This window comes from Meleagris gallopavo, chromosome 12 (genome assembly GCF_905368555.1).
Source record: "Meleagris gallopavo chromosome 12, MGAL_WU_HG_1.1, whole genome shotgun sequence".
Classification (NCBI taxonomy): Eukaryota; Metazoa; Chordata; class Aves; order Galliformes; family Phasianidae; genus Meleagris; species Meleagris gallopavo.
Genome location: NC_139415.1, coordinates 6645092 through 6658120, shown reverse-complemented (window position 1 = coordinate 6658120; position 13029 = coordinate 6645092). Strand labels below are relative to the sequence as shown.

Sequence of the window (13029 nt, the reverse complement as noted above, 5' to 3'; positions counted from 1 at the left end):
AGAATGCTGTTTCATAGCATTGCTTTGGCTCTTATAACATCAGCTGTACATGTTCTATAAGATAATTACAGACTGAAATGGATTTTTGATTGTTTTGGAGGTGTTTAGCCTAAAATGAAAACTAAGATTATAGGTTGTTTATCTACAAGATAAAATGATATTTTCTGAAGTCTCACATAGAGCTTTGAAGTTTCAGTTTCATTTTCTTCTGAGAACTGTCTAAATATTTAGATTAAACTTGTGAATTTTGATGTTTTGCACAGCACAGACTTTACAAGGGACACTGGAATTTTTGTGTTTGCAAGAATTCAAAAGGAAACTGTAAGAGCAAACAGTCCTCCAGAAGAATGCAGAAAAGTACCATATAAACCAGAACTTTCTCTCTCACATCTCTCTCCTTGCAATAATCCATCTGTTGCTCTTGGCTACACACATACCATTTTCATTAAAGCTAGTGGAAAATTGACATCTAAGATGATTATAAACTAACCATTGATCATCTCAAAATACAAAGGTTGACAATTTGGCCCCCAGGCATTTGGGATCTAATGTTCTTAGCTACTGCTGTTCTTTCACTATAGATGGCTTGTCTTATGTTACTGCCTTTATTCAATTTTTAAATCATTCTAGAACTTGTTTGAAATAAAGTATGATTTGTTTTTAAGGAGCTCTACCATGTACCAAATGGCATGTCTCCGGGGAAGCTCTCTCATGGAATGGTGTATGGCGTCGTGCACCGGACTGACAACAACCATAAGAGAGAAATGGTGGTTTATGGCTGGTCGGCTGATCAGCTGAAAGAGGAGATGAATTACATTAAAGAAGTGAGTTATGCTTTTGCCTTCAGAATTTGTCTGATATCCCTTCCATATACTTCTGTAGAGCTGTGAGTGTATGTGGGATGACTGATGTCACACCAAATAACCTCAAATTTGAATAGAGAACCCATTCTGAAGCTAATGGTTTGCCTTGTTACTTCTTGAGTTGAAAAAAACTTAAGTACCTAGAAGCTACGTGATTGAAGCTCACATCCTCTGTGCCAGATAATACTCCATAATGCTTAGTGACTGTTGGGGGGGGGGTTACAGCTGGACAAGCAAGCTGCCTAACTGATTTTAAGGTTCCCATCCTGAAGCCTTCATAATTTCAAATGTTATGCAGGATAAACTTTGTAAGCAGACACCTGAAAGGATGAACTCTCTCTTATCTTCTGCTTCCCCCTCCTCCATCACAGTTTTGAAAAGGCTCCCAAATTAGGTGATATAGTAAAATCACTTGGGTATGTTTTGGGGCAGCCTTAAAATAGTCAGCCTAATAAGATGACTTTGTACTACTTTCTTTGTGCATGCTCATTTAGCATAATTGGCAGAAACTGTACTGAAAGAAAAAAATGAATTTCTGATGCTGCTCATTTTTGTGCTCAAGACTCACCATCTCTTTGCCTGTCAGTCCTTGTCTCTCAGGCTTTGGCAATAACCTTCTAATTAGCCCAGAGTGAATAATTAGACCTCTTTCCATCTTCCTTTGCCACCCAGGAAGCTATTGGTCAATGGTTATCATCTTACAATGACTCAAGTGCAGGAGAACTGTGTTGATATAAAAGGGAGGAACACTGCGTCAAGCCAGCAGTCTAGGGGACTGTAATTATGTGTACTCTTAGCATCTGCCTGGTCTCCAGCTATCAGCACTTGTTTTGCTCCTTTATTACTCACAGATTTCAAGCTCCCAGTGTTTAATACTCCAGTACCTGCACTCGCCATTTAGGGTATGTTGCTACTGCAAGGAACATGATCTGCTCTTTTCCTGCCTGTGTAGTTTATCTGAAGTGCTGTCAGGAATGGATGAATTGTTACACAGCACAGTGCAGCTCCTTAGGCCGCACTGCTTCTGGAACTTGATTCAGGTTGCTTGAACTGGGAGCAAGTCCCTGCACTTCTCTGTTGGCTTGTGGCAAAGTGAGAAACGTCAGACCAGACTGATAGCATGTTTTGGGACTTGGTTATCAATTCTTAAAAAAAAAAAAAAAAAAAAAAAAAAAAAAAAAAAAGGGTAAAACCTTTGAAGAAGTGGAGGGTGTGAATCAGCTATGCTAGTTGTGAATTTTGGCCTGCCAGATGAGTTTCATCTTAATAAGCAGAGCCCTCAGCTTGTGCCACAAATATGCTGACTTAGCCCAGAAATGGAAGGCTATGTTCTGAACTGCTGATGCTTCTTTTTCCTGTACTGGTGTCAAACTTGCACCTTGCAAGTGTGTGTGTGGGCAGATGCATGTGTGTGAGTGGAGACAGGATGAGGAGTGCTTCCTTCAGAAGTGCAGGAGTCAGCTTCCTTCCGTGTTTCTCGTCACAAAGGAAACATGCAGTCTGGGATAGACTTGCATCCACTCCTTGTGTAGGTTTGGTGGCCAGTGTCCTCTTTCTGGGATGGCATATATTGCAGAGCTCCCAGAAACTTCCCCCTTTTAATGCTTTTCCCTTGTTCCTTTCCAAGCCCCACTTCAGCTATGCAGATGCAAGGTAAGCTGACTGCCCTAGGTAATCTGCAACCAGCGTGTGTTCAGCTGAGGGGAGGGGAAGAAAAAGAATTTGAGCTACGTAGCTGGAAGATAAACTATAGGCAGGCATTTAATGAGTGTTTACAATGTGTGCTCTTGAGAAAATTTGGTTCTTTGCATGTTTCTCAATGGCATGCAAACCCAAGCTGGCTTTTAACATACTTTTTTTTTTTTTTTTTTCCTTTTTCCTTTCTTTTATTTTTTAATTTTTTTTTTAGAAAGGCAAAGTATAATTTACATCCATTGTTATTAAACAAGATCAGATTGGGTACTCTATTCTTCAGATTTGTAATTAATTGGTAAATTTATGCTAATACATTGTTTAGCTAGATATGAGCCTAGAAGTCCAAATTCAGTGAAGCTAAAGGATTTATTTTCAAAGGACACTTGGTGAAAACTTAATTAAGTGCTGTAATAGAATGAACGTATATGAAATCCGTAAGTGGATGCTTTTCTTAGAAAGAAAATATTGTATGTTCAAGTTAATTTTAATTCAATTAGTAAACTAAATAAGTTAGTCTTCTGGATAATTTAATTGAAATTTGTTATTTAAATTATTAATTTAGTAGTTTTTAAGTGTACAGAGAATTTTAGAATTGCTCAGATTTTTGTTTATATCATCCCTATGTGGACAGCTCTTAAGAATTAAGTTCTAGTCTTAAGAGTGAACTAGTGTTGACAAAAAGTTTGATTAATAATGGGCAATTCTAAAAGTAACAAAAAAGAATACAGAAACAAAATACTGTGTCCCAGTACAAACAGTGTCATCAGTAAGTCTGGTTGATAAAGGCATGTGATTTTTCTAACACCAGGTGAGAGCAACTCTGGAAAAAGTAAGAAAGAAAATGTATGGGGAGTATGATGAAATGAAACGAAAAATACAGCAGCTTACGAATGAACTGAAAGTAAGTATGCATTCACTTGTAGGGAAAGTATATGACATTAACTTGTCCCTGTACTATCTATTTACCTTTTCCCTCCAGGAAGGTAAAGTAGGACAGGGATGCTTTTGCATATGGAATTAGTTGTTTGGTTATTGGAAATGAAAGATAATTTTGATAGCATTGCCTGGGTGCGTGTTCATTCTAGACAATCTGGGAATTATTGGAGATCTTTGTAGCAGTAAGCTGCCATGTGAAATGAAAAAACATATTGATTATATAATTAGGAGTGACCTGTGCAACTTAAAGTTGTAGTTTCAACAGACTGCTCTGTTTTAGTGACTGTAATGTTTAAATATGATATAAAAGAAGTAGCAGCATTCTTTAATGCAGTCCTAAAATGACTTACCTTGTAGTTCTTAATGGAACCTTTTGGTGGTCATTTGATGAACTCTTTCTTTGTGCTTTTTCAGTAAGAGCTGCTGCAGTCTGTAGAAATACCATTTGTCTTAAATAAGTTCTTTGGTCCAACAAATCACTGACAACCTGCTGTGGATTTTATATTCAGTATTGTTATTCACAGCTTTGGTTCAGAGGAAGCTTTGATAACTAAACATATTCATAACTTCAAGGATCTGGGACTCTGACTTGTGCCTTTCTTACCTCCTCATTTGGAGACTGTCAGTTTATATATAAAGATCAGAACACAGAACAAAATTCTGTGTCAAGTAGTATAAAAATTAAAAAAAATTAAAAATCACCCCAACTTGAGAGGAGGGAGGGAAGAACTGAATTTTTGTGAAATAAATTAAATATCTTTGTGATGCTGACGATATGCAGCCCCCATCCAGTACCATGTAGGCAAACACTGGCTTAGATGCAGCTTTGCCTTCTCTCTGGTTGATCCTTACTGAATAGCAATGATGAAATTCTATGCTTCCAGATCCTCCACTGGACCAGTAGAAATCCTTCATGAGTCTGAAAATCTCTCTTAATAGTTTCTGAGCACTTCTGGCAGAATCTCTAATTCTGAAGCAAATAAACAGTTTATGAAGGATTCTTTCTGAACTTAATGGCACACTGAGACATCCTTCCTGAAACACACACACGCTTTCTTAATAATTAAGAGTGCCTGGGAAAAAAGCACAGGTGTTCTTCTATCTGATAACATATGCTTTTTAAAATTTGTTTGGTTTTGTTTGTTTTCTACATGTCTGCCACCTTCCATGCTGTTTGAGGATCCTACTTAAAATCCTTTCTATACTCTTAGCTTCAGCTTTGAATCACTATGCTTTTTTTTCCCATCAATTTCCAGGACTACTTTTTGTTCATTAAGTTAGTTTGAAGTTTGTACTTCAAATACTCTACCTCGGGCAGTAAGTTTCTTCACAAAAGTTCTTATCTTGTAACTTTTTTAATTTATCCAAAGCATTTCTGTTTTCATTTGTTTTTAACTGAGCACACATTTGTATAGAATTAGCAGTAATTATATAGCTTCTGCTCCCTGGGCTGACCTAATCTATTTATAACTTTGTTACTAAACACTAATTGATATTCATATTGATCACTGGTGCTCTTATGCTTTAACAAGAAACGCATCTGTCTGGTCCATGACATAAATCCAAGTTGGGCTGGCTTCCATTAGTAACAATTTTCTTCTTTATTACTAAATGGTTCCTGATCATTTCCACAGTTTGGGTTTCTGTCACCTCTTCAGCGGTATCATTTTATGCTTTTATTTCCTCAAGTTTTTAAGCATGCAAGTGTGTGTATGTGTGTGCACAACAAAAGAAGACAGATCTTCACACAACATAGTTCTCTGCTGACTTCTCCTGCCTGCTTCGTTCTGCTTGATTCTTCGGTCCTCTTGATGTTGCTTCTTTACATACTCAGTCACTTCCTTCTCTATTAAGGCTATTATACCTTTCACCCAAACCTTTCTAGAATTCTTCATTTCTTGCATTCTTCTGATTTTCACCAGCAACCTACCCACTCTCTGTATATAATCTTTCTGAATAGGCATTTATCAAATGTCCTCTTATCCTTTCAGAAAAGGTTTTACACTGATTACTGTTCAACAGCAGACAGCCACTTTCACTTTATTTCTGTTAGCATATTTGAATTATATATTTTACTTGTTTGCTTTTGAGGTACAGGCGTGTGGTTTGGGGTCTATATATTTTAAGCATCCTAGTACTGTGAAAATTAGCCACGGGATCTATCTATTCTGTAGGTCCCTTTGAGAGAATAGGTAAACTTGATCATTATTCTATATAAAACTTCTTTTTTTTTCCTGCTCAGGTGACAAATGCTCATCAGGAATCCTTAGAGAATCATGTGCGAGTGCAGGCTGCAGCCTTAGATAGCTTTAGTGAAATGAACAGCTCCTTGACATCAGCATCAATAGACTTGCAGGTACATTTTAACAGCTGTTTCACAGCTGACAACTTCCTTTTCTGACATGGATTTAAAAGCGTATGTTAAAAATGAATAACAAAAATAGTTTCTAACACTAAACAAGCCCATAAAGTGTTGTCTTGGATATATGAGGAAGCTAATTTGTGAAACTAAGGAAAAAAGTAGAGCAACTGTTTTGCAACCAATATTAAAAGACTGTACAATCAAGAGATACTGATCTGCTGCAGACTAATGCCACTAGTCATGTCTCTACAAAATATCTTAAGGTAAAAATGTGATTTGTTCTGTGTTGTGCAAAACAGAGCACCTCCTGGCTCTCCTACCTTTACTATTTAATAGAAATGGAAGTGGCATGTGTGGATGCTAAACACCTGTGAAGCTTTACATACCTGTGAAATTTTGGGGGAGGGAGAATGTGGGGATGTATTTTCTGTTTTAAAGGATTCCAAATTCCCATGTACCTAAACTCAAATGTTCCTGTTTTGTTGTATGTCATAGTTTTTCTCACTTTAGTACGTTTTATATATATGGCCCTTGGAGAGAAGAAAGGAAGATTACTGGGAGTAATATTTGTACTTAAATGTATCCATATTCCTTCCTCTTTTTGTTGTGTTCCAGGACTTGATTTCAATGAGTATGTTCCTCATGGAAACACCCTCTAGCAAACCAAATACAACAAAAAACAATTTTAAATGTTAAAACTTGCAAAACTGTTCACACTACATTGATAAATCAGGATTCCCTTAACTATTTGTGTTTTTTTTCTTTTTTTTTTTTTTTTTTCTTCCTTTCTTGACTATGTTAGCTCACTGAATTATTTCTGAATCTTAATATGTGGTTTGCCTCTTTGTTTCAGAAAACTCTGGTGGATGTTACTTTGGAGAACACTGATATAAGGGAACAAATAAGGAATTTAAAACACACACATGAACAATCTATGGAAAAGCTGAGAGAGAAGCAAAAACAACTGGAAACAGCACAAATTGAAAATCAGTTACTGAAATTAAAGGTGCAGTATATAAACTCCCCTGAAAACATTGCACAGTAAGAGCATTAGGAATATATTAAATGAATTCCTTAGCTCTCTTTGTAAAGGATTATTCATCCATCATGCCTCGCTCATTCCCTAGAGCTATTGTATTCCTGTGAACTAATTCTGTTTTGATAACAAAGAATCTCAGCTGGCAACAGTCAGACTCCTCATAACATGGGATTACTATCCGGGAATGTTGGGAGGTGGAAGTTCAGACTGTTAAGTAGTAATCAATGTCCACTGAAATAAAGTCTCTTAACTTACAACTTTGTACAGTGCCATAAGAATGTCTTGATGTTGAGCTTGTTTACATGGTATTGTCAAATTTTTAACAGGTAATCTCCTAAGTTTTATGACCATACAGTCAGTCGATATGTATGTAACAGCAAGTTTTTTGGGAAAACAACTAAGCTATTTCTTTCAGAGGAATACAGAGGAATAAATGCAAAATATAGTTTTATATGGCAGAAAGCTTGCCCATTTTCCTCCCTCATCTCACTTGTCTGCCAAAAATGTTCGTTTAATCTCCTTTAAATGAAAAAAAAAAAAAAAAAAAAAAGCACTTCTGTAAACCTTTTTCTCTCTGGTTTACTCATGTCTAATTTGTTCAGAGAAGATGTTTCTTTTTGGCTCTCTAGTGACCTGCATTTATGCTTAATGATGAACGGTTAATAACATTAGTTTATTTCAACTTACAATTCATTTTCTAGTTTCCTTTCATAATAAAGCTTTAGAGGCTGTATAAGTAGTCCCTCTGAAAAAGTGCAAATTACTACCTCTGTCCCTGTTTCTGTTTGAGTGAGGTGCCCAGGGGGAAATTGCAGTACAAGTGGAATCCTTCAGAGCTTACTCCCTCTGCAAGGAATGAAATACGTTCTTATCCTGCAGGGCAGTAGGACACTTGTTCCTACCACGCAAGATAAACACAAGGGCTTAATAAACCCTTCAGTCCTTGAAGCGAAGAAGTAAAAAATAAAATACAAGAACCCCACACAAACAAAACATTGAAATCAGAACCAGGTGCTTTGTGGTTGTGTGATCAACAGGGATCACTTCATTCTTCTCCCTGCTGTAGCTCTCACAGCATTTTAGTATAACCCTCTCTGATTTATAGCATCTCTAGTAAGAGAACTAAGTCCTAGAGAAGCTGTTCTACTTTGCTTTTACTGCAGTTTACATAGTAAATGGATTTAAGCTGCAGATGTCCTATCCAGTGTTTAATCACTGAGGGTGTGTTTTAGTGACTGTTTTGAACCACCCTAAAGGGGAAATCCTGTCTCTGAATTGCCATTCTTGCCCTCTTCCTTGTTGCAATAGTAGAATTGCTCATCCTATGGTTAAAAATTAACCATATCCAATCCCTGGGTCTATTAATTTTCAGCCTGGCTTGTTCTCTGATGAATTTTTCTCCATGATCACCCTGTTTCTTGGGCTTGCACAAAGAGTAGTACGTGAAAAAGCAAGAGAGAGGAGAGTGCATCTGTATCTTCTGGTTAACAACACATAAATTAGATTCAGCTTAAGGTAATCACTACTTTAAGAGTTCGTAGTCATCTAGAAACAGGAGCTAAATCTATTTTCTCTAAAACACACTTCTGTAAAATGGCAGGAGTCTTCAAGTGACTTGGACACTGTTATGGAAGGGCTCAGTAAAGAGTCATGACTTGTTCCTGGAGAAGCAGTGGTTGGTTAAATTCAGGCACCATGAAACCTGATGAAATAGTGACTTCCACAAATTTGAATGAGTTCTACATTGGCAGTGTTGTAAATTATCTTGACACAAATGAAAATCTGCTTCAATTATGTCAAATTTATAGCAAGGTGGAGCTGAAATTCAAGGTGTTAGTTTCATATTGTGCGAGTTTCATTTCTCCTGCAGACATCTGTGCTCTACTGACTGATGGATCAGCTGTGACTTTCATCCTTTCCCCTGTTGTAGGTGGAATCATCACAAGAAGCCAATGCTGAAGTCATGAGAGAGATGACGAGAAAACTGTATAGTCAATACGAGGAAAAAATGAGAGAAGAGGAGCAGAAACATAAAGCTGAGAAGGAAATCCTCCTAGTATGTATATTTGGTTTGTAAAAGTAGTGCTCAATTTGGGTGTCATTTCTCAATCACCTAATAGTCCAAAGTGTGCATATGCTTCTTCCTTTGTGACTTGTCAAACCACCATTACAAAGTTTTCAAAGCTATTGGGGTTTTAGGGCTGAGAAAAAAGTATATTACAGCAGCAGTAATGATAATATAGGCTTCAAAATTTAAAATTAAGTGTTTTGGCTTTTTTTTTTTTTTTTAACTTGTCCAATTTTAGTATATTTTAAAAGAGGGAGGGAGGGAAAACTTCACTGGACACAAGTTAGACAGTAACTCTTCTTGTCTCCTTGACTCATTCCACCCACAAGTAAAACCTTTTTTTGAACAGTTTGTCATGTTCTTCTACCTGCTAAAAACAGATGACTGAGATTGAAGGTAGATTCCCTAACCTGTTTCTATTCCTGTTGTTTTATGTGTGAGGAAAATACACAGCTGAACAGGATAAAAGCTGTCAATTGGAATAGCATAGTTTCTCATGCTGTTTCTTTACTGCATATTCAGACGGGAGAACAAATACGTAAGAAATGGTGTTTTTCTCACACTTTCATAATGATACTTACAATACCTCTGTGCTTCAAAATGCCCCAGATCTTTTATTCTATACACATTTGGGATCACAACTCTTCCAGATTTCTAGGTAAGTGTAGTGAAAAGCTTTGAGCTTTGCTTATAAACTGCTGTCCTGATGCTACAGCCTAAGAATGGTTTTATTTGTCTCCTTCTCTGGAGATATTCAAGTCTTGCCTGGACGCCTACCTATGCGACCTGGTGTAGGGAACCTGCTTTGGCAGGGGGGTTGGTCTCGATGATCTCTAGAGATCCCTTCCAACCCTACAATTCTGTGGTTCTGTGATTCTGTGATTTATTCCTCATTAATGTACTGTATGTTGTTGTGACTGTAAATCTTCTTACATGAAGGAGGAAACCAACAGGCTTCTGAAGGCTATTGAGGAGTCAAATAAGAAGATGCAAATTACAGAAACAAGTATACAGGAGAAAGACCAGAGAATTGGTGAGCTGGATCGGTTGATTGAACGCATGGAAGAGGTATGAGAGTTAGTTGCTTGTCGTATTTAAAGACAATGGAGAAGTACCTGAAGGGAATTTTATTTATTTTTTAGTTGCCTGTTGCTCAGTACCGTACTCAGTGATTTACCACTTCTGTTATTGTGTCTATATACATAAATGCACCTAGATTATCAAGGAGACACTGTGACTAAGTGATTCTTCTACTTTTTTTGGTGATCAGAGCTGTTTTATGTAGTAAACCATCATTTTAAAAAACTGTTTTGTCTTCCTGCTGTGTACATGGTTTCCCAAGCCTAATGAATTAATCATAAATGACGCAAAAGTTCATAGAAATGTTGTTGGTAGGGCTACTAAAATATATTTTAGTGAGATATAGACCTTGTTATTTATAGTTCTGATTGGAATTGCATCTCCAAATTTCTTCTCATTTGAATACAATGCTAATCTGAAGGCTTCAAATGAAAAGGTTTCGAATTTTCTTTGTGGATATGTAGCAGCCACTTCATTTTTCCATGTAGACTTCTAGCTCATTTTGATAATGTCTCAGAATATTTTGGGAAGGGAAGAAAAGATTGAGTAAAATGCTTTTCAATCTAAAATCTACCTTCTTCCTTTTCTGACAGTATTAAAAAAATATTTCTCCCTCTAGCTCAGTAATCCCTACTAAAATGTAATTGAGAACCGTCTCTTGGATGATTGCCTCTTAAATCTCTGAAAGCAGAAATGCTTTGAGACATTTATCTCTTGCTACACTGGCAACACTACCATAAAACTAGTTTCAGCAGTTTTGTATTGTTTCTTTTTATTTCCCACCCTTCCTTCTGTTCTATGGATTTTGCTCTGGGACAAAATTTATAGTAGTATTCAGATGATTATTATTCTAATGCATTATTATGTCTGTGAGTATCACGATACATTTTCCTGCCTGGTATTTTTTTTATCTCAATCGCGTTTGTTGGACCTTCTCAAATATCTGAAACTGCTTTATATATCCTCTGTCTCTAGCAGTTACAGTGAAATTTCTTCTTCATTTTCTAGTATCATTCACTGAACTAAGAATGAATGTTATTGTTTAATCCTTGGACTGTATAGTGTCACGCTAAAAGGGATAAGAGCAGCACTTTTAAAAGTCTTCAGTACTCTAGGATGTACTTTGGTGTCCCCCATTTAATTAAATAGCAGGCATCTCATTATCTTTAGAGATCTGGGTCTTGCTATCTAGAATACAAAAACAGAGAATGTGAGAATGTACTGAGAAATTCTAGTAAGTAAAGATAATATAATCTTCTGTTTTACAAGTGAAATGTTTTTTCATCTACTTCAGTATAGACTTCAATATAGTAAATATTTGCTACTGCTGAGAGATGTATTTTTAATAGACAGTCTTGTTGGCTTAACTGGTTAGTCTGATGTGCATTTATATTGAGCCTCTTTTATCTAACGCTTACAAGTCTTATTAGAAGAATTAAAGATTACTCTGAGGAATCATGTCAGCTTAACAGACCACTTTAGCAGCTCTGTTAACTTCTTCTGGGCTGCAGCCTATCGCTTATAAGTATTATGCAGTGAATAAAGGAATTGTAATACAGCTCTTACAGTAGGATGAGTTTCTTTTCTTTAGTTATTTAATTTGCTCTCATCTACTTGATATTTGCCGAGTAAAACTGAATGGCTCTGTTAAATTCCCATTAAACTGGATAGCAGATTCCTCTATTGATCTGTGTTCACTCAGTTCCCAAGTTCTCACAGATCTTCACAAGCACTTTCTTTGTGGATGACTGAAAAAGGATGTTTTGGGAAAAATAGAAATAGAGCAATAAGCAAAAGAAATACTGCAATAGCTTGTTTCTCTGCCTTGAACTGAGAAATCTTTTCGGTAGGATAGCATGGAAAATATGACAGTTATGCAGTTAAAGATCGTGATGATTCATTTCTTCATTCAAATATGTCAGTTTCAAGTATCACTGTACATCTTCAAATGGATGATTGAAAAGTCTGGATAGCTGGAATTTGATTTTATTATTTAATTCTGTGGACATAGGCGATGCATGAATCCTCTGTAACAGCTGTAAATTTGTTTAATTACTTCCTATTTTCATTTCACAAATGGTCTTTTGAATTGCAATGAAGTATTCTTAGTGAAGTCTTTACATTTTGATGTATGGAAAACTGAGGGAGGCTATTGCATTTCTTGTTTAGGAACGTCACCAGCTGCAAAAACAACTGGAACTAAATGAAATGCAACTATCTGGAGCAAAATCTGAAAGCAACTCTGACAGTGAGAGGTGAGATATGTCTTGTATGTGAACAGTATTGCTAGATAACGTTAGTGGTTTTTTGTAGAGTCGGTTGGTTTGTTTTTGGACATCTGAATTTTATTTTCCTAACTTGAAATCTGCAGATTAGGAGGCATTGTCCATCTGATAGTAAGTTCTTTCTTCAGATATAAAAATATGAAGAAGATTAATCACAAATCACTTCCAGAAATTTGTCCTGAAAAGTTGTTTGCAAACATGCAGAATATGTTTTAGGTGCAACGTAACATATTTAATGGATTGCATTTTTCTTAAATCTGCATTCCCAAATTCATTGTTTGTAATTAGTATAGTGCTTACTACAAACACTTTGGTCATCACCTTCTAGACCATTCAATATGGTTCTGAAAGAAAATATATTCTGTATCAATATGAAGCTATAGGATAAAATCAGCTGTAGGATAAAAAAAAGTTCATCTTTGATAATTTGAACTGATGAAGAGAGCAAGAGTTTTGCATCTGACTGCCAACTTGTCTTCTATATAAAAGAAAAACAGGAAATATGTTTGAAGTTTGGAGGAGCAGGTCTGCAAATGTGGGGAACATATGCACATGAACAAAATGAAGGTATGGAAAAAATCTGTCCTGTAGCATCACAGTGCAGAAATAGGTTGTGAAGTTATTTGAGGGAAGTGAGAGTGATGTTGTTGGCAGTGACACCTCTGTGAATAGTTGTTCTGGAAAGTGTGAGGCAAAGAAGG

The 13029-nt window shown here is 36.4% G+C and overlaps 1 protein-coding gene across 4 annotated transcripts in view; it reads left to right on the top strand.

Moving 5' to 3' along the window:
- Positions 1-13029, top strand: part of MYZAP (myocardial zonula adherens protein) — a 50710-nt gene that overhangs the window by 19618 nt on the left and 18063 nt on the right. For all 4 annotated transcript variants that reach the window (XM_085233592.1, XM_085233593.1, XM_085233591.1 and 1 more), the window contains 7 exons: positions 666-824; positions 3367-3459; positions 5737-5850; positions 6710-6862; positions 8826-8951; positions 9903-10031; positions 12213-12298. In XM_085233592.1, the coding sequence (XP_085089718.1) occupies positions 666-824; positions 3367-3459; positions 5737-5850; positions 6710-6862; positions 8826-8951; positions 9903-10031; positions 12213-12298 (860 nt within the window). The remainder of the gene's footprint in view (positions 1-665; positions 825-3366; positions 3460-5736; positions 5851-6709; positions 6863-8825; positions 8952-9902; positions 10032-12212; positions 12299-13029) is intronic.